We start from the raw sequence: 19,061 nt of genomic DNA on the forward strand, positions 1-19,061 counted from the left end.
CCCCGCACGCCCAAACCCTCCCTGTCCTCATGCATAAGCTGTGCTGGGAGTACTGCAAGCCCCCCTGCTCCCCCCCTCCCCACAAGAATCCTCCATCACCCTCTGGGTTGCTGCAGGCTGGCACCATGTTGGGAAAACAAGGTGGAGCTGAGAGACGGGAGAAACAGCCTCAAGGATCCCAGGGCTGCACCCAGCTCTGGCCTGTGACAGTGCTGGCTCCAGCACTTTATTGGTGAGAGGGGAAGGGGAAGGACATTGTCCCCTAGGAGAGGAGAGCCCTTTGTAAGAGCAGTTTCTGCTCAGCTGTAAGGTTCTTGGGAAAGCAGATGTTGAAGTAGATGAGGAGGTCGCCCTTGCGCCTGGGGTCGTGGAGCAGCGGCATCCCCTCCCCTGGCACCACCTTGCAGTACTTGGGGCTGCAAAGCAAAGGAAGGGGCTGAGGAGCCACAGGACAATCCTGGCCTGGAGCCCACAGCCACGTGTCACGGCACAGAGCCCCATGCACGCTTCTCAGGGGGTTTCTGGAGGTCACTTTGCTCCTCCAGCTTCAACTGACAGCCCGTCCTCCTCCAGCCTCACATCCCCACGTCCCGTGCCCTGTGGGCTCTACCACCCAGCCTTCACCTCACTGCCTTTCCCACCTTTTTCCAGGTCAATCCTGAGGTCATGACACTAAGCTGGGAGGAAGTGTTGATCAGCCTTAGGGTAGGGAGGCTCTTCAGAGGGATCTGAACAGGCTGGAGTGCTGCACATGGGACAGAACAACCCCGAGCAGTGCTACAGGCTGGGGGAGACTGGCTGGAGAGCTGTCAGGCAGAGAAGGGCCTGGGGGTGGTGGGTGACTGACCATGAGCCAGCAGTGTGCCCGGGTGACCAGGAAGGCCAATGGCATCCTGGCTTGTGTCAGAAATAGGCAACCAGGCTGGGGAAGGGGCTGGAGGGCAAATCCTCTGAGGAGCGGCTGAGAGAGCTGGGGGTGTTCAGCCTGGAGAAGAGGAGGCTGAGGCTTTAAGGGCTTTTCCAACCCTGTGACTCTGTGACTCTGTGATTCTTCCCGAGCGCCTGTTCATCTCCTTGGCCACCGAGCTCTGCAGAAAGGCCCCATCTGGCCACCCAGCCCAGCCATCCATCTGCCCAGCAGCACTTACTCCACAATGTCGTTGATGGGGATGTTGAGCAGCCGCCCGCCCAGCGTCTTCACGTCCACCGTGCAGCCGATGAGGGCCTGCAAGGCACGGGAGTGGGACTCAGAGCTGCATCTGCAGCCCCAGAGGGAAAGCAGAGGTTTGGGCTTGGCCCCGTTGCCTCCCTTGGCTCTTTACCTTTCCCAAGGTGATGGTGCTGACATAGGTGAGGTTGTCGTTGACTCTTTGAAACCTCGGGTGGAGTTTCTCTTGGACAACAAAGGTGATGTCAGATGGGATGATGTTTGGGCCCTAAAATTAAGGGGAGAAAAACCCAAACTGAAAAGACACCTGGGGATGGTTTGCTAGAAACCAAATGGTTTTCTATCAGGACCAGGGAATTGTGCTGGGAGCCATGTGACAAAGTGCCCATGGCCTGGAGAGATGGTTGGTCCTGAGGAAACCCGGCCCAGAACTTCCCACCATGACCATTACCTGGTCTCCTTCCTTCTCAAAGGTGATGCGAGTGCCCCGCTTCCACCCCGGCTGCACCTCGATCGTCAGGATTTTCTCTCTCATGGTGCTTGTCTGACCATCTTCATTCATCACCTGGGGGAGATGAGGGGATCAGAAGAGCTGGCTCAGAGAATCACAGACTGGGTTGGCTTGGAAGGGACCTCCAATTCCCCCCCAGTGCCTCCCTGCCACGGGCAGGGACACCCCCACCAGCACAGCGTGCCCCAGGCCCCATCCAACCTGGCCTTGAACCCTGAGACGCAGCCAGGGGCAGCCCCAGCTTCTCCAGGTACCCTGTGCCAGGGCCTCCCCCCTCCCTGGGAAGGATTTCTGCCCCCCAGCCCCTCTCCAGCTGCCCTCTTGCAGCTCAAGGCCATTTCCCTGGGCCCGGCCCTCCCTGCCCTGGGCACCAGCCCCTCTCCAGCTCTCCTTGAGGGATGGGAAGGGGCTGGGAGCTCTCCCCAGAAGCAGCCTTCTCTCCTCCAGGCTCAGCCAGCCCAGCTCTCCCAGCCTGGCTCCAGAGCAGAGGGGCTCAAGCTCTCCCATCATCTCTGGGGCTCCTGGGGACTGGCTCCCACAGCTCCATGTCCTCCTTGTCCTGCGGACCCCCAAACACAGGGGCAGAATCCCCCTTTCCCAGCCCTGCTGGTCCTGCTGCTGGGGATGCAGCACAGGACAGGGGGGGCTTTCTGGGCTGCCAGCGCACAGTGACAGGTCATGGCCAGTTTCTCACCCACTGGTACCCCCAAGTCCTGCTCCTCAGGGCTGTGACACCCTGAGGGACAGCACGGAGAGGGGGTCACAGCTGCTCTGCTCATCCAGCTGCGTTCAAGCCGGTGCAGAGGAGAGTGAGGGTGGCTCCAACTCCACAGCATGGCAGGGACAAATGGAGTCAGACTGAGCAGGAGACACTCAGGGCTGGAACCAGGAGATGGTGACAGCAGGAAGAGGGATACAGATTGCTGACAGCATGAAGGAGATGCAGCCCCAAGGGAAAATGAGTCTGTGGTTGCCCAGGAAATGCTGTGTCCCCTCTCCAAAATAAGCCCCTTGTTCCCATCAGCTTTTACATCATCCCCTCCTGCTGATTTCCCCATCTCCAGCCAGAGGAGGAGGGTACCAGCTCAGATCCTTCCAGCATCTGTGCTCAGTCTGGTTCAGATTCCTCTCTGTGGCACAGCACAGATGCGGAGTGCCGGGGTCTGCCAAGCCCCCTGAGCAGGACCAGCTCTAAAACCTCAGGTTCTGCCACCAAAACATCCTACAGCCAGAGTCCAGACCCAAATTCCTCCCCCTGCTGAGCTCCCCACCTCCACCCACCCTACGGGAGATCTTAATCTTCTTGGTGCAGCCATGGAAAAGGTCTTCAAGGGAGAGGTAGAGATCCCGCACGATCGGGGGGTCTTGCTTCATCGCTCCTCTTCCTCGCAGCCCTCCGAAGGGCAGGATCAGCTCCGAGCCATCCTTGTCAAAGAACTCTGGGTGAGTGAGCAGAGCAGGGGGTCACCTCACTCTGACCAGAGGTCGGGGAGTCCCCTGGGGTCTCCTTATCACGGAGCACCCCAAGGATGCCAGGCAAACAGGAACCTCTCATCTCCTTCTGCTTGTGACCACATTCCCGCTCCAGCTGAAGTGGTCTTTCCCTAGGAGTGTGTTTATTTTGAATCCCAGGACCTCCTGAGCTGGAAGGGACCCATAAGGCCCATCGAGTCCAACCCCTGGCTCCACACAGGTCAAGTCAGAGCACCCCAGGATGTGGTTGCCCCTCCTGGCTGCTTGCACATGCTGCTGGTTCAAGGGTAACTTGCTATCAACCAAGACTCCCCCAAACCCCTCTCAGCACGACTGGCCTCCAGTGTCTCATCCCCCAGCCTGGGTGTGCAGCCAGAGTCACCCCTTCCCAGGGGCAGAATGCAGCACTTGCCCCTGTTAAACTTCACAGCCACATGCTCATGTGTTAGGAGAGTGTCACCCCCACCTACCTGCAAAGGGGTTGTCTCCACCAAAGAACTCCCTGAAGACTTTGTCAGGGTTGTTGTGAAACACGTAGCCCACGCTCCAGGGGTTCTCGTCCCCAAACTCCAAGGGGATGCCACCTTTGAGACCCTCTTCTCCATACTTGTCGTAGATCCCTTTCTTCATGGCTTAGGGAACAAGGAGGAGTCAGCACCGGCCATGGTCTCCCACAGCAGGGGAAGAGCCTGAGATCCAGGCTGTGATCGGGAAGAGGCTGGAGAAGGGCTTCCATCCCTCTCCAAGTGGGATGGCAGCAGGAAGAGCTGCCAGCTGCTGGGGCTCAAGGGCTGATGCCACCTCCATAGGGTGCTAATGACAGGGGGCTTAGACCTCTGGCCGGAGCAGAGGCGTCTCACTGCCAGGCCCACCCCCCCCCCCAGACCCAGGGGCAGGGACTGTCCCCACACTTACGGTCGCTGAGCACATCATAGGCCTCTGCCAGCTGCCTGAACCTCTCCGGTGCCCAGGGCTCCTTGCATTTGAATGGATGATTCTCTAAGGCCAGTTTCCGATAGCTATGGAGGGGAAAAGAAGGGAAAAGCCAGCCTTGCAGCCAGCCAGCCCTGGGGGGGCGGGGACGCGGGGACAGGACACCCCCAGCCCCGGCTGCTCCCTCCCTCCTTCTCCCAGGATTTGTGGCCCTGCCGCTTCTCCCAGGCCCCTCCCTCCTCCCCACCTCCCACTTCAGGGCCCTGCTGCGGAGACACACGGGGCTTCCCCCATCCCCAACACCCCCGTCCCGCACCCCCCCAGCGCCGGCCGGCCTTGGGGCTCCCCTCTCCGCCAGGCCGCAGCCCCTCACGCCTTCTTGATGTCGGCGTCCGCGGCCCCCCGCTCCAGGCCCAGCACGGCGTAGTAGTTCTGCCCCATGGCGTCCCGTTGCCATGGAGCCCGGCGCTTCCGGGCCGCGCAGGGCAGCACGGCAGGGGCAGTTCTGCCCTCCCGCCCCGGGCCCCGCCTCGCCCGCGGGTTCTTTCTATTTCCTTTTAAAAACACTTTGGCTTTTTAAAATGAGTTTTCCTGGAGCTCCTGGAGAGAGTCCAGAGGAGGGAGGCACACGGAGAGGATGAAAGGCCTGGAGCATCTCCCCTCGAGGAAAGGCTGAGTGAGCTGGGGCTGTTCAGCCTGGAGAGAAGCAGCCTGAGAGGGGATCTGATCAATGGGTATCAATATCTGAAGGGTGGGACACAGGGGGACATGGCCAGCCTCTTCTCATTGTCTGTGGGGACAGGACAAGGGGCGATGGCCTCAAGTTGGAGCACAGGGAGTTCCACACCAATCTGGGGAAGAGCTTCTTCCCAGTGAGGGTGAGGGAGCCCTGGGACAGGCTGCCCAGGGGGGTGTGGAGTCTCCTTCTCTGGAGATATTCCAGCCCCGTCTGGACGCCGACCTGTGCGACCTGTCCTAGGGAGCTGCTTTGGCAGGGGGGTTGGACCCGATGGGCTCTGGAGGTCCCTTCCAACCCCTGCAGTTCTGTGAGTCTGTGAAAATGTATTTCCCACATGGTGTTACTAAAGCAGTTGCTTTATTTCAGGCCATTCTGCCATAAGGTCACCCCCACATCCAATATATTTTATTATTTTACACACACACCCCCCACGCCCCATGCCAGCAGTGAGAAGATGTGTGGCAGCACAAGACCCTCCCTGACACCTCAGAGCCCCTCTCTCCCACTCAATAAAAAAAAAAAAAAATCCAAAGTTGTCCCACAGTAAGAAACATCCCCAAAAACAGCTGTACAGAGCCCGCTCATCCCAACGGCCTCAGAAGATTCCACAGGCCTCAGAAGCTTCTACACACGCACCTCAAACACACCACCCCAGAAAATAAGCTTGGAAGAGTTACTTTGGTGCAACTCCACACTGATCCAGGCAACTAAAGGTCAGAAAGTTGGTATCTCCTCACTATGCCATCTCTGCAGCACGTGTAAATTTGCTTCTCCCAAGCAGCTACCTGAAAAAGAGGGAGGGGAAAGTGAGTGGGATTTAAGGAGAGTTGCTGCTCAAGTGACAGCTAACAGCCTGTTTCTGGCATTGATTCCAGAGGTTCTTCTGTTAAATGCAAAAAGGGGGTGAGACACCAAGGAGTTGTGTGGGTCAGATCTCAGCCTCCACAGGAGTGGTACTTAGAAGGGGGAAAACTGGCTGGCAGAGCTGGAGTGGGTTGGGGAGACCTTCTCAGCACCTACAGCTACCTGACAGGAGGCTGCAGAGAGGTGGGCAATGGTCTCTTCAGCCAGGGGACAGGAGATGGGACAAGGGGAAATGGGCTCAAGCTGCACCAGGGCAGGGTCAGCTCAGATGGGAGGGAAAAGTTCTTCCCTGGCAGAGTTGTGGGGCTGTGGAACAGGCTGCCCAGGGAAGGGGCTGAGTCCCCATCCCAAGGGGGTGTTTAACAGATGGGGAGATGAGGTACTGAGAGATCTGGGTCAGCACAGGACAGGACTCCCTGAGCTTAAGGGACTTTTCCAACCTGGTGATTCTGTGGGTTAAAACCAAAAGCACATTTCCACTGGCACCACCAAGCTGAGAGCTGAGGGAACCCGTGTCACACTCCCAAGGGCAGCGGGGTGTCCGGAAACACAGGAGCCAGAGGCCTGCTTTTGGGTCCCGAGTCACCAGGGGGCAAGAGAAGAGGCAGCAGTGCCCAGCCAGCTGTTGCTTCTACCCCCAAGGATCCTCCAAGCAATTAATTCACAGCTCAGTTAATTCTGCCAGAGCTGCTCCAACAACCAAGCTACTCTGCTGCTTTGGTATCGCTCCTGCATGATGCAGATAAGAGGCCAGAGGGTTTGTTTATGCCAAATATTTAGATTATTTGGGGGAGGGGGGGAAACCAGCTTAAAAGGCAACTGTGTGAAGGAACCTGAGGTGCAGGCTGCCAAGTCCTGAGATAAGGGCAGCTGCCTGCTACCTGGCATCAAGCTTCCCTACACCCCTTACCTGGGGTGATAAGACAGCATCCCTCACCTTGTACACAGGGTCACAGTCCGCTTCTGTGAGATCCAGGATGTAATCGAGGTCTTGCTGAATGATGAAGCAGGTTCCATCGCCTGGCCAGAGGAAGGAAAACAGGGCGATTAGTGAAGTGAGCCACGCTCTTAATTACAGACAGCTCCAGTGGGCCCAGTGAAAAGGCCTGGGCACAGAATCCTGAGGTTGGAAAAGACCTTTAAGCTCATCAAGTCCAACGCAGCCCCCTTCCTGGGCAGCCTGTTCCACAGCCCCACAACTCTGCCAGGGAAGAACTTTTCCCTCCCATCTGAGCTGACCCTGCCCTGGTGCAGCTTGAGCCCATTTCCCCTTGTCCCATCTCCTGTCCCCTGGCTGAAGAGACCATCACCCACCTCTCTGCACCCTCCTGGCAGGTCAGTGGAGGCGCTGAGAAGGTCTCCCCTCAGCCTCCTCTTCTCCAGGCTCAACACCCCCAGCTCCCTCACCCACTCCTCAGAGGATTTGCCCTCCAGCCCCTTCCCCAGCCTGGCTGCCCTTCTCTGGACTTGCTCCAGGACCTCCATGTCCTTCTGATGGTGAGGAGCCCAGAACTGGACTCAGCACTGGAGGAGCAGCCTCACCAATGCCCAGTACAGGGTCACTGATCACAGGGTACAGAGGGAAACATGCTGTGAAGATGTCAGAGAGATGAGAAAAGGCTCTAGCAGCCGAGAGGCGCCCTCAGACCCTATTCTGGAGGAACACAGGGAAGGTGAGGAACGGAACTCATGATGCCAACAGCAGCCATGTAACACAGCTACATCCCCTCACTCATTGCCAGGGACACACTGCCCACACAGACTGTGCTTATATGTAAAAGGGTAACGAAGAGCACAAAGCTCCTCAATTTGCTTCTACAATTTCTACTGGAAGAGGGGAACACTTGAGGTACCTTGGCTGGCGATAAATCCGTCTCGGTATGGGAGCAGCGAAAGCACTGGTGCTCCTGATCTATGGATCACCTGGATTGGAGCACTAGAAGGAGGAGAAGAAACAAGGAAGGTGGTTACAGGCTGTAGTCAGGAGCCCACCCCAATGCGTGAATACGAGCTCAGGGTTAGAAGATAACAGGAGGAACATCTGCAGGACGTGGGGGTGTGATCAGTGATCACCCAGGAGTGTCTGGGAACTGAGCCCAGGGAACACCACTTGTGACCGGCCACCAACTGGATTTAACTCCATTCACCACAACTCTTTGGGCCCGGGGATCCAGCTCTTTTTCTTACCCAGTGAAGCGTAAGCCCACCCAAGCCCTGAGTAGCCAGGTTCTCCAGGAGAGTGCCCTAACAAACAGCATCAATGGCTTTACTAAGTCCAGGTAGACAACATCCACACCTTGCCCTCTTGAACAGGCTGCCCAGAGAGGTGGTGGGTGGCCCATCCGTGGGTGTGTTCAAGGCCAGGTTGGTCTGGGGCCTTGGGCAACCTTGTGTAGATCCAGGCCTGGAGGTTGTTGGCCCTGCCTGTGGCAGGGGGTGGGAACTCTATGATCCTTGGGGTCCCTTCCAACCCAGACCAGTCTATGATTATATGATCCTTTTACTGAGCAGGTCGCCTTCCAGTAGGAGATCATGTTGGTTGTTCATTAACTCCCAGCTCCTGGCACACACTCACCTAATATTTCTCACATCCAGCTGATAGATGTTCCCATCCTGAGTCCCTGCTAGGATGTAGGTACTAGAGAGGAACGTGCAGCAGTTGAACGCATCGGATCCGATGAAGAGGAACACCTGAGGACACAGAACAAATGCAAGGGTCAGACACTGACAGATGAGGCCACGGGACACCCAGAAGTTCCAGGAGCCACAGCACAAACTGGCAAACCCAGAGCCAGGTTAGTAACCCCTCAGCCCTGCTCCAAGATGGGCAGGAGAACAGGTCTCCAGGATCAGTCTCGCCAAGTCAGCAGACACGGCGCAGTCAGGAAATGCTCCTGGATCCTGGGGTTGGACTCGATGATCCTGTGTCCCTGGACTGGGCACTGGTGAGGCTGCACCTCGACTGTTGGGTCCAGTTCTGGGCTCCTCACCGTAAGAAGGACGCCGAGGTCCTGGAATGTGTCCAGAGAAGGGCAACCAGGCTGGGGAAGGGGCTGGAGGGCAAATCACAGGATCACAGAATGGTCTGGGTTGGAAGGGACCCCAAGTTCCCACCCCCCTGCCACAGGCAAATTCAGGGTTCAACTCCCAAGACGAAAAATTCATTTAATATAAAACCCTCTCATCAAGGACGTATCAGATATTAAACTGATAAGAAGAGACACTACACTCTTAGCCAAAAGGCTGAGATTTGATCCTACGTGGAGTGGCTGAGGGAGCTGTGGGTGTTCAGCCTGGAGGAGGCTGAGGGGAGACCTCCTCACGTCATGATCCGTCGTGTCACCGTGTTGAACTCCATCCCACTGGCCTCTCCCCATCGATCCAAGCTGCCCAGGTCCCTCTGGAGGGCATTCCCACCCTCTGCCAGATCCACACTTCCCCCTAACTTGGTGTCATCTGCAAACTTACTGAAGGAGCACACAATTCCCTCCTCCAAATCATCAATGAAGATATTAAAGAGGGTGGGTTGGAGGACCAACCCCTGAGGAACACCACTTGTGACTCCATTCACCACCATCTTCCCTCTCCAAAAGGAGAGCAATGGACTGCTGACCACCTGAGGTTCCCTTCACACCGTGGTTAAAACACCAGGCAGAACCAAGAGCAGCTTTCCACTCTGGATGCAGGAGGCAGCCTGCGGTTCCTGCACTCACGGTGACATCTACTGGCCAGTGTTTAAAGAGCCTTTCATTTAACCCAGTACCTGGGTTAAATTCCAGAGCCAATTCCTAATCCTTAACCTCCCCCCTCTCAAATAAATCTGGCCAGTGGGAAGCACAGACAGCACCACTTTGTGGTACTGGTGTTTCGTTTAGAGCATATCTGGGGAGCACACAAGCCCAAAGGCAGGTGGATCAGCTCCCCACCACCACCTGGCCTGGCTCTGTCCCGTTGTGTGGCCTGGGGGGGACCTCACCAGGGGAAAGGAACAGGATTAACACTAACCACCTCACTGATCTGGGTTGTTTTGAACCTGGTTTCATTCCTCAGCCCAGTGCTCTGGGCAGCCACACAACCCACAGCTTCCAACCCAAGGAAACAGAAGCCAAAGGCCTGATGCCTCTGAGCGGATTTTCTAGCACCTTCCCCAGGGAAACACCTCTGAGAGTCCCCTTACCGGCTGCCTGCTCTGCAGTCCCACTCCTTGAAGCTTCTTATCTTCTCGAGCCAGCAGCAGGACTTTCCCTTCTGTCCCAACCTCACGGTCACCTGACAAAGACATCAGTTCACTCCAGCGGGGGACGGAATGAGCCTTGGTGATACCCAAACCCGACAGCTGAACCCGTAATGGTGTTAACTCTGTACCCTGAGTCTCACAGTTTTGGGTGGCTGGGTTCTCATGGAGAAGGGGGGCTGCCAAAAAGCAGCCAGAAGCTCTCTGCAGGCCCCACAGAGCAAACACCAGATGGCTCAAGGCCGGACTCGTTGCTGACCAAGGCCGAGCCCATCAGCGATGGTCACAGCATCTCTGGGAACCACAGTGAGGAGAAACAAACCCTCAAGCAGCTGCTTTGTGCCCCCAGAGAAGGGAGTGAAGATGTGAGGAGCTGTGCAGCTACCAAGGGCAGGGAAGGGTGGAGGAGGCACCCCAGGTGCCGGAGAGAAAGATGCCCCTGCAGCCCCTGGAGAAACCCATGGTGGATTGGGTGTCCCCCCACAGCCCATGGATGATGACAGGGAGCAGAGATCCCATCTACAGCCCATGGACGATCCCGTGCTGGAGCAGGTGGGAACACCTGAAGGGCGCTGTGACCCCGTAGGAATCCCAGGTGTGAGCAAGCTCCTGGCAGTGAAACCTGGAGCCTGTGGACAGACAGACCCACACCGAAGCAGGTCTGCTGGGCAGGGGGGAGGGAAGCTTGTGACCCTGTAGGGGACCAGGCTGGAGGAGTCTGGGTGGGCCTGAAGGTCGGCTCCCCATGGAAGGACCCACGCTGAGGCACTTGGTGAGGAGCTCAAGCCCCACAGGAAAGGATTCATGTCGGGAGAAGTTCCTGGAGGACTGTCTGCTGTGGGTGGGACCCCACAGTGCAGCAGGGAGAGGGGGTGAGGAATGCCCCCATCCCTCCCTCCCCAGCTAAGAAGGAAGGAAAACAGCTCGTGAGAAACTGACCCAAATCCCCATTCCCCCAGTCCCTGACCCTCCCCGTTCCACAATGGGGGGAAGAAGGGAGTGAAATCCTGGCTAAAGCTCAGTCTGCTGACAAGGGAGGGGTGGGGGGAGGTGCTTTAAGATCTGGCCACACTTCTCATCACCCAACTCTGGTGTCACTGGGGGTGCAGGGCAGTGCCATCAATTAGAGTCTCTCTCCTTTATTCCCTGTTGAGTCTGTTCTGCCCCTGACGCTGATTGTGGAATGATCTCTCCCTGCCCTTATCTCCACTCCTGAGCCCCTCAATATCTATTTTCCCCCTGTCCAGCTGAGAAGGGCACTGACAGAGCAGCTTTGGTGGATGTCTGGCCTCCAGCCAGAGCCACACCACCACAAGGAAAGAGCCATGTGTCTCCAGTTCACTCCACATAAAGCTTTTCCTTTATAATACTCAAATTCCCTGGCTGTGTAACAGTAACTGAGACACCCCAGGAGCAATTAGAGAGACTCAGTCGGTCTTAACCTGCTTGATAACGCTCAACTCCTCCACAGGACCAGAGTGCTCTGGTCTGGTCACCCAGGGTCCCTTCCCCAGATAGGAGGGGCACAGAAGCAAGCTCCACACTCAGCATTATTGGTGACAAACCTAAGCAGTTTGGGCTAGGAGAAGAAATATGAATTTTTAAGAGCAAGATCCTTACTAGGAGCTTTTTCAGGCGAGCCCAGGTTGAGGGAGCTGTCAGCAGCACCCACAGCGATGCCGTTGACAGGAGAGCCACAGTCAGCGATGACACCCAGGCAGGAGGATTTCCCGCAGTCCCAGAGAAGCACGGTGCCATCCCTAGAGCAGGAGAGGACATTTCTTCCCCGATCCACAATGGCAGTGTCCAAAATACCTGTGTCAAGGCAAAGGCCACAGTCAGACAGACAGCATGGAAGACGGACAGACGCAGCAGCTCATTGCCCAAGGTGAACTGCGCTACAAGCCCCAAAGTGCTGATCCCAGACTGCCACCGGTCACACACAGCCAAACTGGCTGAGCTGGAACAAGTCTGGAACGAGGTGTACGGGGAAGGCAACAGCCCCCAGCAAAGCAAAGCATATGGAGCAGGAGCCATCACCTGGCACAAAGGCAGATTATCACCAGTATCATGGAAGAACTTTTCATGGTCAGGGTGAGGGAGCCCTGGGACAGGCTGCTCGGGGGGTGTGGAGTCTCCTTCTCTGGAGATATTCCAGCCCCGGCTGGACACCGACCTGTGTGATCTGTCCTAGGGAGCTGCTTTGGCAGGGGGGTTGGACCCAATGGGCTCTGGAGGTGCCTTCCAACCCCTATGCTTCTGTGACTTCATGAATCACCAGTAAAATAATTGGCAACACCTTGCCTCAGACTGAGCTGATATCACAGCTGAGTTTCCAGCTCCAAAATCAGCCTCTAACTTGGACAGAAGTCCAAGCCCAGCCCAACTCTGGATCATGCTAAGGCTTGTGTGGGGCAAGAAGCATCCACATCATCCAGCTACAGCAACATCAGAAGCACAGTTCATTCCAGTTGCTAACATCCCCAAAAGAGTTAACCATGGGGATGTTGAGTCTGGATCTGAAAAATGATGGTTAGAGGATTTAATTGATGCTTTGCAAATCATCTGAGGAGCAGCTGAGGGAGCTGGGGGTGTTGAGCCTTGGGAACAGGAGGCTGAGGGGAGACCTTCTCAGTGTCTCCACTGACCTGCCAGGAGGGTGCAGAGAGGTGGGTGATGGTCTCTTCAGCCAGGGGACAGGAGATGGGACAAAGAGAAATGGGCTCAAGCTGCACCAGGGCAGGGTCAGCTCAGATGGGAGGGAAAAGTTCTTCCCTGGAAGAGTTGTGGGGCTGTGGAACAGGCTGCCCAGGGAGGGGGCTGAGTCTCCACCCCTGGGGGTGTTTTAAAAAAAGGGTAGATGAGGTACTTAGGGTTATGGTTGTGCTTAGGATGGGAATGGTTGGACTTGATGATCTTAAGGTCTTTTCCAGCCTTGTGATTCTATCAAGCTCCCAGAACTCAAATAGAAATATCTGTAGTGACTGCACTAGATGAAACTCTTCCTGTCATCGCCCTGTAGAGAGTGGCCTTCAGCCTCACCCTAGAGCTGTTTATCCCAGAATCTCCTGACTTGGAAGGGACCCATATGGATCACCGAGTCCAACTCCTGGCTCCACACAGGTCCAGCCAGGTTTATCCTCAGAACCGGCACATCTTTTAAACGCATTTCAGATTTCTGAGGGGGCAGAAGCCAAAGCCCACAGCCCTGACCACATGCCACTCAAAATCTACCTCTGGCTGGGCTTCTGTAGCCAAGTCCCAGCTTTTATTGACCCTTGGTTAGCCCTGCAGCCAGGGCATCTTCACATGGTGACATCCTGAGACTTGGAGGAGTCAAAATATTTCCCCAAAACCCAAAGGAGAAAAAGGAAAAAGGGGTTGTCTTGTCTTGCCTTACAAGGGAGGCTTCTCCCCTCCTGGGCAGCCTGTTCCAGTAGGCTGGTGACTGACCGTTACCCCTCAGGCACAAAACAGTTATACACATGGCAGATGAAGCAGTGTTTAAAGCCTGAGCACTCTGTACCTCCTTTGTGACCTTTAAATGTTACTACGCAGCTGGCATCTTCTGCTGACCAGATCTTTAGCTGGGCATCCATTCCTCCACTCAGAACCACCAGGCCCGATGGAAAAAACCTGCAACAATTCACATCATACACATGGCCTTCCAACAGTCTCTGGAAAACAAAGAACTACGTGCTAGTTCCATTGTTATCACCCTTACACAGAGCGACTCTTGAGCTGTGACACTGGAGAAGAGGGGATTGTCCCTCTCTGCTCTGCCCTCGGGAGGCCCCAGCTGGAGTCCTGTGTCCAGAGCTGGGGCCCCAACACAAGAAAGATGTGGGACTGTTGGAGAGGGGTCAGAGGAGCCATGGAGATGATCAGAGGGCTGGAGCACCTCCCCTACGGAGAGAGACTTAAGGAGCTGGGGGCACCTCACTGCAGCCTTCCCTTCCCTAAAGGAAGCAGATAAACAGGAGGGGAAATGGCTTATTAAAAGGGTAATTAATGGCAGGACAAGGGGGGTGGATTAAAGCTAACAGAGGGGAGGTTTAAATTAGATATTAGGGGGAAGTTCTTTCCAGAAAGAGTGGTGAGGGGCTGGAACGGGCTGCCCAGAGAGGGGGTGGGTGCCCTGTACCTGGGGGTGTTCAAGGCCAGGTTGGATGGGGCCCTGGGCACCCTTGTGTAGCTCCAGGCCTGGAGGTTGGTGGCCCTGCCTGTGGCAGGGCGGTTGGAACTCTGTGATCCTTGGGGTCCCTTCCAACCCAGATCAGTCTGGGATTCTAAAACTTGGTGTTCACACGTGGGCAGTGGATTAAGCTCAAATCCTCTGGGTCTGGGTTCTTGCAAGGGAACTCATCTCAATTTGAGGCAGGCACAGAGCTGGCAGGTCCACTTTGTGCCTCCCTCCACTGCTGGAGTCGCTAATTACACAGCAAAGGATGCTACATTTGGTTCTAAGAACGGGTGAAATGTCTTTATCCATTGCTAAACAAGCAGCTGACAGGTCAAGCTGCACAAGAACCACAGTAACCGGTGTTTCTAGCCACGACCCAGTTAATTCATCACAGGCAGGAGTCTTTTTCCTCACCTCTTCTCTACTGCAGAAGCCAATTCAGGGCTTGCAGCACACAGGTTAGGAGCTGTCATTCCTAACCACCCTTTCTCGTTTTCAACCTGGGATTTCCCTCTGGATTGCCAGCCATCATTTCCCTTGGGAGCAGTCAGGCTTTCCAAGAGATTGAACTTCAAACCTCCCAGGTGGATAATTTCAATTAGCTCTGCAATCAAAAGTCAGGTTCCCACCTTCCCTAGGCCACAGTGTATGGGTAGCCTGACTGAATTCATGGTCAAAGGACTTTGTTAAGGTCACAGCCAACACACAACATCAAAGCTAGATGCTCTTACTCTTATTTCTCCATTTGCAGCCTGCCAGATTTTCATGGTCCCATCTGTGCTGGTTGACACGCCGAGCCCACCGCCGCTGGAAATGTCGAGACAGGTAACCTGCAGGAGGGTGGAAACACCAAACATTAGCTTTGTGTCACCTCCTACAAAGGGTTTTCTGCTCCAGAGCCTAATTCCTTGCTGGGGGAGACCTGCTAAGTACATCCCCGGGTGCTACTGTCACCCCCAGACATACACTGCTGGGGGGATTTAAAGCACCTCGCAGAGTTTCCATCACCACGGCTTCACAGTTCCAGCCTGGTAACGCTCTTCTAACACTTAACACCCTTACACAAGGACAAGAATCATCGAATCACAGACTGGTCTGGGTTGGAAGGGACCCCAAGAAACTTCCAACTTGAAGCCATCGCCCCCTGTCCTGTCCCCACAGACACTGAGAAGAGGCTGGCCATGTCCCCCTGTGTCCCACCCTTCAGATATTGATAACCATTGATCAGATCCCCTCTCAGGCTGCTTCTCTCCAGGCTGAACAGCCCCAGCTCACTCAGCCTTTCCTCACAGGGGAGATGCTCCAGGCCTTTCATCATCTCCGTGTCCCTCCTCTGGACTCTCTCCAGGAGATCCCTGTCCCTTTTATACCAGGGAGCCCAGAACTGAACACAACACTCCAAGTGTGACCTGACCGGGGCAGAGCAGAGGGGGATGATCCCCTCCTTTGACCTGCTGGCCACGCTCCTCTTCATGCACCCCAGGATCCCATTGGCCTCCTTGGGCACACTGCTGGCTCATGGCCACCCTGTCACCCACCAGGACCTCCAAGTCCTTCTCTGAAGAGCTCCTCTCCAGCAGCTCACCCCCAGCCTGTACAATTCTTTCCCAAGTGCAAGACTCTCCACTTGCTTTTATCAAACCTCACCTGGTTTCTCCCTGCCCAGCTCTCCAGCTTTCCCAATCACAAGCAACTTCCCCAAGTTTCTCTGATCCTATAACATTTAATGACCCAGTTCAAATATGAAGTCACACTGCTGGTCAACCCTCAGACCAAGCATGCAACACGCCTGAGACACGCTGCGAAAGCTCGGGGTCAGTCCCATGTGTTTCCCCCCCACCTCATTTCACAAGGTTACTTACACTTTTCTGATGAATCCTGGAAAAAGTTGTGTAAGGAGCCAGAAACTTTGTGGATGCATTTTCATGTGGACAAGAAATGAGAATGCTTTTCTAGAGGAGGGAAGAAAAGGGAAGAAGAAGAGTTAGAAGGGCCGTCAGGCTGTCGAGGTGGAACTGTGGTTTGGACCTGGCTGTGGTCTCTCAAGAGCCTGAGGAGGGATGAAGCAGAGTGTTGGGCTTGCTTCGTTCTACTGCTGCAAGACACAAAGCCTGGGGTGGGAAGTGATGGCCATTATGGCCACAGGAGTTGGCTGGGCCTGTGTAGAGCCAGGAGTTGAACTCTATGATCCATGTGGGTCCCTTCTAAGTCAGGAGATGCTAAGATTATGGGACACACGACCCCAGCATGATCACAAAATCCCAGGGGTTGGAAGGAACCTCAGGAGATCATCAGGTCCAACCCCCTGCCAAAGCAGCTCCCTAGGACAGGGCGCACAGGTCGGCATCCAGACAGGGCTGGAATATCTCCAGAGAAGGAGACTCCACACCCCCCTGGGCAGCCTGTCCCAGGGCTCCCTCACCCTCACCAGGAAAAGTTCTTCCATGAGAAGATACTGGTGATCTCCTGCTCCATATACTTTGTTTTGCTGGGAGCTGTTGCCTTCCCTGTACACCTCGTTCCAGACCTGTTCCACCTCACCAGTTTGGCTGTGTGTGACCAGTGGCAGTCTGGGAACAGCAGCTTGGGGCTTGTAGTTGAGTTCACCTTGGGAACTCAAGATGGGTCTTGAATACCTCCAGAGAGGGAGACTCATGAGCGGATGCTACGGACCAGCTCCAGGACCCAGCACAGGCGAGGTGCCAAGGACAGCTGGATAATCCATGCAGGGAACTGGGAAACAGTTTTAGGCTCTTATTTTGGCTGGTATAACAGTACCACCCCTTCACACACAGAAGGCAGTTACCGATCCCCCAGCCCACCCCAGCACCTCGGTGACTTCCCCAACCACGAAGCCCTCGGAAGCAGCGATGTCAGGGACGCCCTCAGTGCTGAGCCCACGGCGGGTCAAGCTGCCGTACAGGGTGGGCTTCCCTGTGGGGAGAACAGCCATCAGCTCAGCCACCTCTCAACCCCACCCCCTCCCCAGCTTATCTTCCCCTCAGCCCGCCCCAAACCACAGGGCACCCCTCCCAACCACCCTCAGCCCTCCCTGAGACACAGGAAACACTCCCAACCGCCCTCACTCCTTCTTACACAGCCCCCCAACTGCCCTCATCTCTCCTAACCCACAGCACCCCTCCACCCCCTTAAGCCCCAGACTTGAGGTATTTAAAAGGGGTGTAGATGAAGAGCTTAAGGACATGATCTAGAGGTGGACCAGGCCCTGATTGGACTCGGTGAACTCAAGGGTCTCTTCTAACCCAGGGGATTCTAGGATCCTGTAAATGCTATTAGTTTCAACCTCGGGTTTAGCACTGTAAAAGTGAGTAAGATCTTGATTAACCTGACAAACACAAGGAAAAGTTATGGATTCAGCTGGACCTGAAAGGAATTTTGCTGCAATTCTTTACACCAACCCAGCCTGGAGCATTTCATATAATTTAGCCCTTAGAGACAGATTTTAGAACAAAACATGAGCACAGAGTTGAAAACTATTCACTTGCCCTGTTTATACTAGATAAAAACCTAATTAATTTCTTGAATACTGCATCCAGCTCTGGAGTCCCCAACGTAAGCAGCACATGGGACTGGTGGAACAAGCCCAGAGGAGGCCACGGAAATGATCAGAGGGCTGGAGCACCTCTGCTGTGAAGCCAGGCTGGGAGAGGTGGTCTGGGTCAGCCTGGGGAAGAGAAGGCTCTGGGGAGATCTTACAGCACCTTCCAGTCCCTGAAGGGGCTACAGGAAAGCTGGGGAGGGACTTTTCAGAAGGGCAGGGAGACACAGGACGAGGGGGGACGGGTTTAAACTGGAAGGGGGGAAATTTAGATTGGATAATGGGAAGAAATTCTTCCCTCTGAGGGTGGTGAGGCCCTGGCACAGGGTGCCCAGGGAAGTGGTGGCTGCCCCCTCCCTGGAGGTGTCCAAGGCTGGGTTGGATGGGGCCTTGAGCAGCTGGGGCTGGTGAGAGGTGTCCCTGCCCATGGCAGGGGGCGGGACTCAACCATCTCTGCGGTCCCTGACAGCACTGCCCGTGCTGTGTCCCCGTGTGCCTCCTCTCGCCCCAGCCCGCCACCCCCTGAGCCCCCCCACACCGCCTCAGCACTCACCAGGGCTGCGGCAGCTCAGCCAGGCCTCACCCTCGTCCCTCCTGCGGAGAGGAAGAGCGGCTGTGAGCGGAGCCGGAGGAAAGAGAGCAGAGAAGGGAGCGGGGGAAGGGGACGGCGAGGGCCGCGCCCACCTCAGCGCCCGGCTCCAGTCGCTCTGCACCCGCAGCGCCGCCGCCATCCCAGCGCGGCCAACGCCGCCTCTGCCGCCTCCGGCCTGCCCGCCGCCCCCCGCCAAGCGCAAAGGGAAAGACGCCGCCAGTGAGCGGGCGCTTCCACAGCCGCGCCCCGCCCCGTCACCGGGCTTAAAGGGGCCGCGCTGCGCCGCTGGGTAGGCACGGGGAGGGGTATGGGGGGGGCGGGGGCGGGGGCGGGGGCGGGCGCGGGCGCGGGCGCGGGCAAGGCAATGGAGGGGGAGGGGGCAGGCAATGAAAGGGGAAGGGAAAGGGAAAGGGGGGCCGTGGGGGCCGGTGCTGGACCCCCGCGGGAGTGGCATAGAAAGTGCACGGCTCGTGCTGGGGCGAAAGGGCAGGTGGGGGGTGAGGAGGGTGCTGAGCACCCACGGGTGGGGTGTTGGGCACCCGGAAATTTGTGCCCCCAAAGAAGGGGAAGGTAGCACCCCAAACCCTGCTTCCTTGCTCCAGCCTGGCTCAGCGATGGCGAGACCCGGGCACGCCAGGAACTCTCCGTCGTTGGAGAAGACTGAGGAGGAGGAGGACCCAGTGGACGCCATGATCTCACGCACGGGCTGCACCGCGCAGCACCGGGAGCTGCAGGACTGCATGGCGGCGCGGCAGGACTGGCGCCATTGCCAGCCCCAGGTCCGTGCTTTCGGCGAGTGCATGGC

At 56.4% G+C, this 19,061-nt stretch overlaps 2 protein-coding genes across 2 annotated transcripts; both read right to left on the minus strand.

The window, feature by feature from the left end:
* Nucleotides 1-262: 262 nt before the first annotated feature.
* On the minus strand, nucleotides 263-4,526 carry LOC311198580 (dnaJ homolog subfamily B member 13-like; the record flags this gene model as incomplete). Its single annotated transcript, XM_084272558.1, has 8 exons — nucleotides 263-416; nucleotides 1,149-1,225; nucleotides 1,323-1,436; nucleotides 1,620-1,733; nucleotides 2,961-3,118; nucleotides 3,623-3,784; nucleotides 4,068-4,171; nucleotides 4,459-4,526. 8 exons carry the CDS (start codon nucleotides 4,524-4,526, stop codon nucleotides 263-265), a joined length of 951 nt encoding a protein of 316 aa, XP_084128684.1.
* Nucleotides 4,527-5,162: 636 nt separating this feature from the next.
* On the minus strand, nucleotides 5,163-18,395 carry LOC311200974 (proteasomal ATPase-associated factor 1-like; the record flags this gene model as incomplete). Its single annotated transcript, XM_084275274.1, has 12 exons — nucleotides 5,163-5,609; nucleotides 6,626-6,708; nucleotides 7,542-7,624; nucleotides 8,264-8,379; nucleotides 9,866-9,957; nucleotides 11,543-11,737; nucleotides 13,449-13,599; nucleotides 14,837-14,935; nucleotides 15,968-16,057; nucleotides 16,936-17,039; nucleotides 18,218-18,258; nucleotides 18,349-18,395. 12 exons carry the CDS (start codon nucleotides 18,393-18,395, stop codon nucleotides 5,532-5,534), a joined length of 1,179 nt encoding a protein of 392 aa, XP_084131400.1. The 3' UTR covers nucleotides 5,163-5,531.
* Nucleotides 18,396-19,061: the final 666 nt, after the last annotated feature.

This window comes from Gallinula chloropus (assembly GCF_964237585.1).
Source record: "Gallinula chloropus genome assembly, chromosome: 1".
Classification (NCBI taxonomy): domain Eukaryota; kingdom Metazoa; phylum Chordata; class Aves; order Gruiformes; family Rallidae; genus Gallinula; species Gallinula chloropus.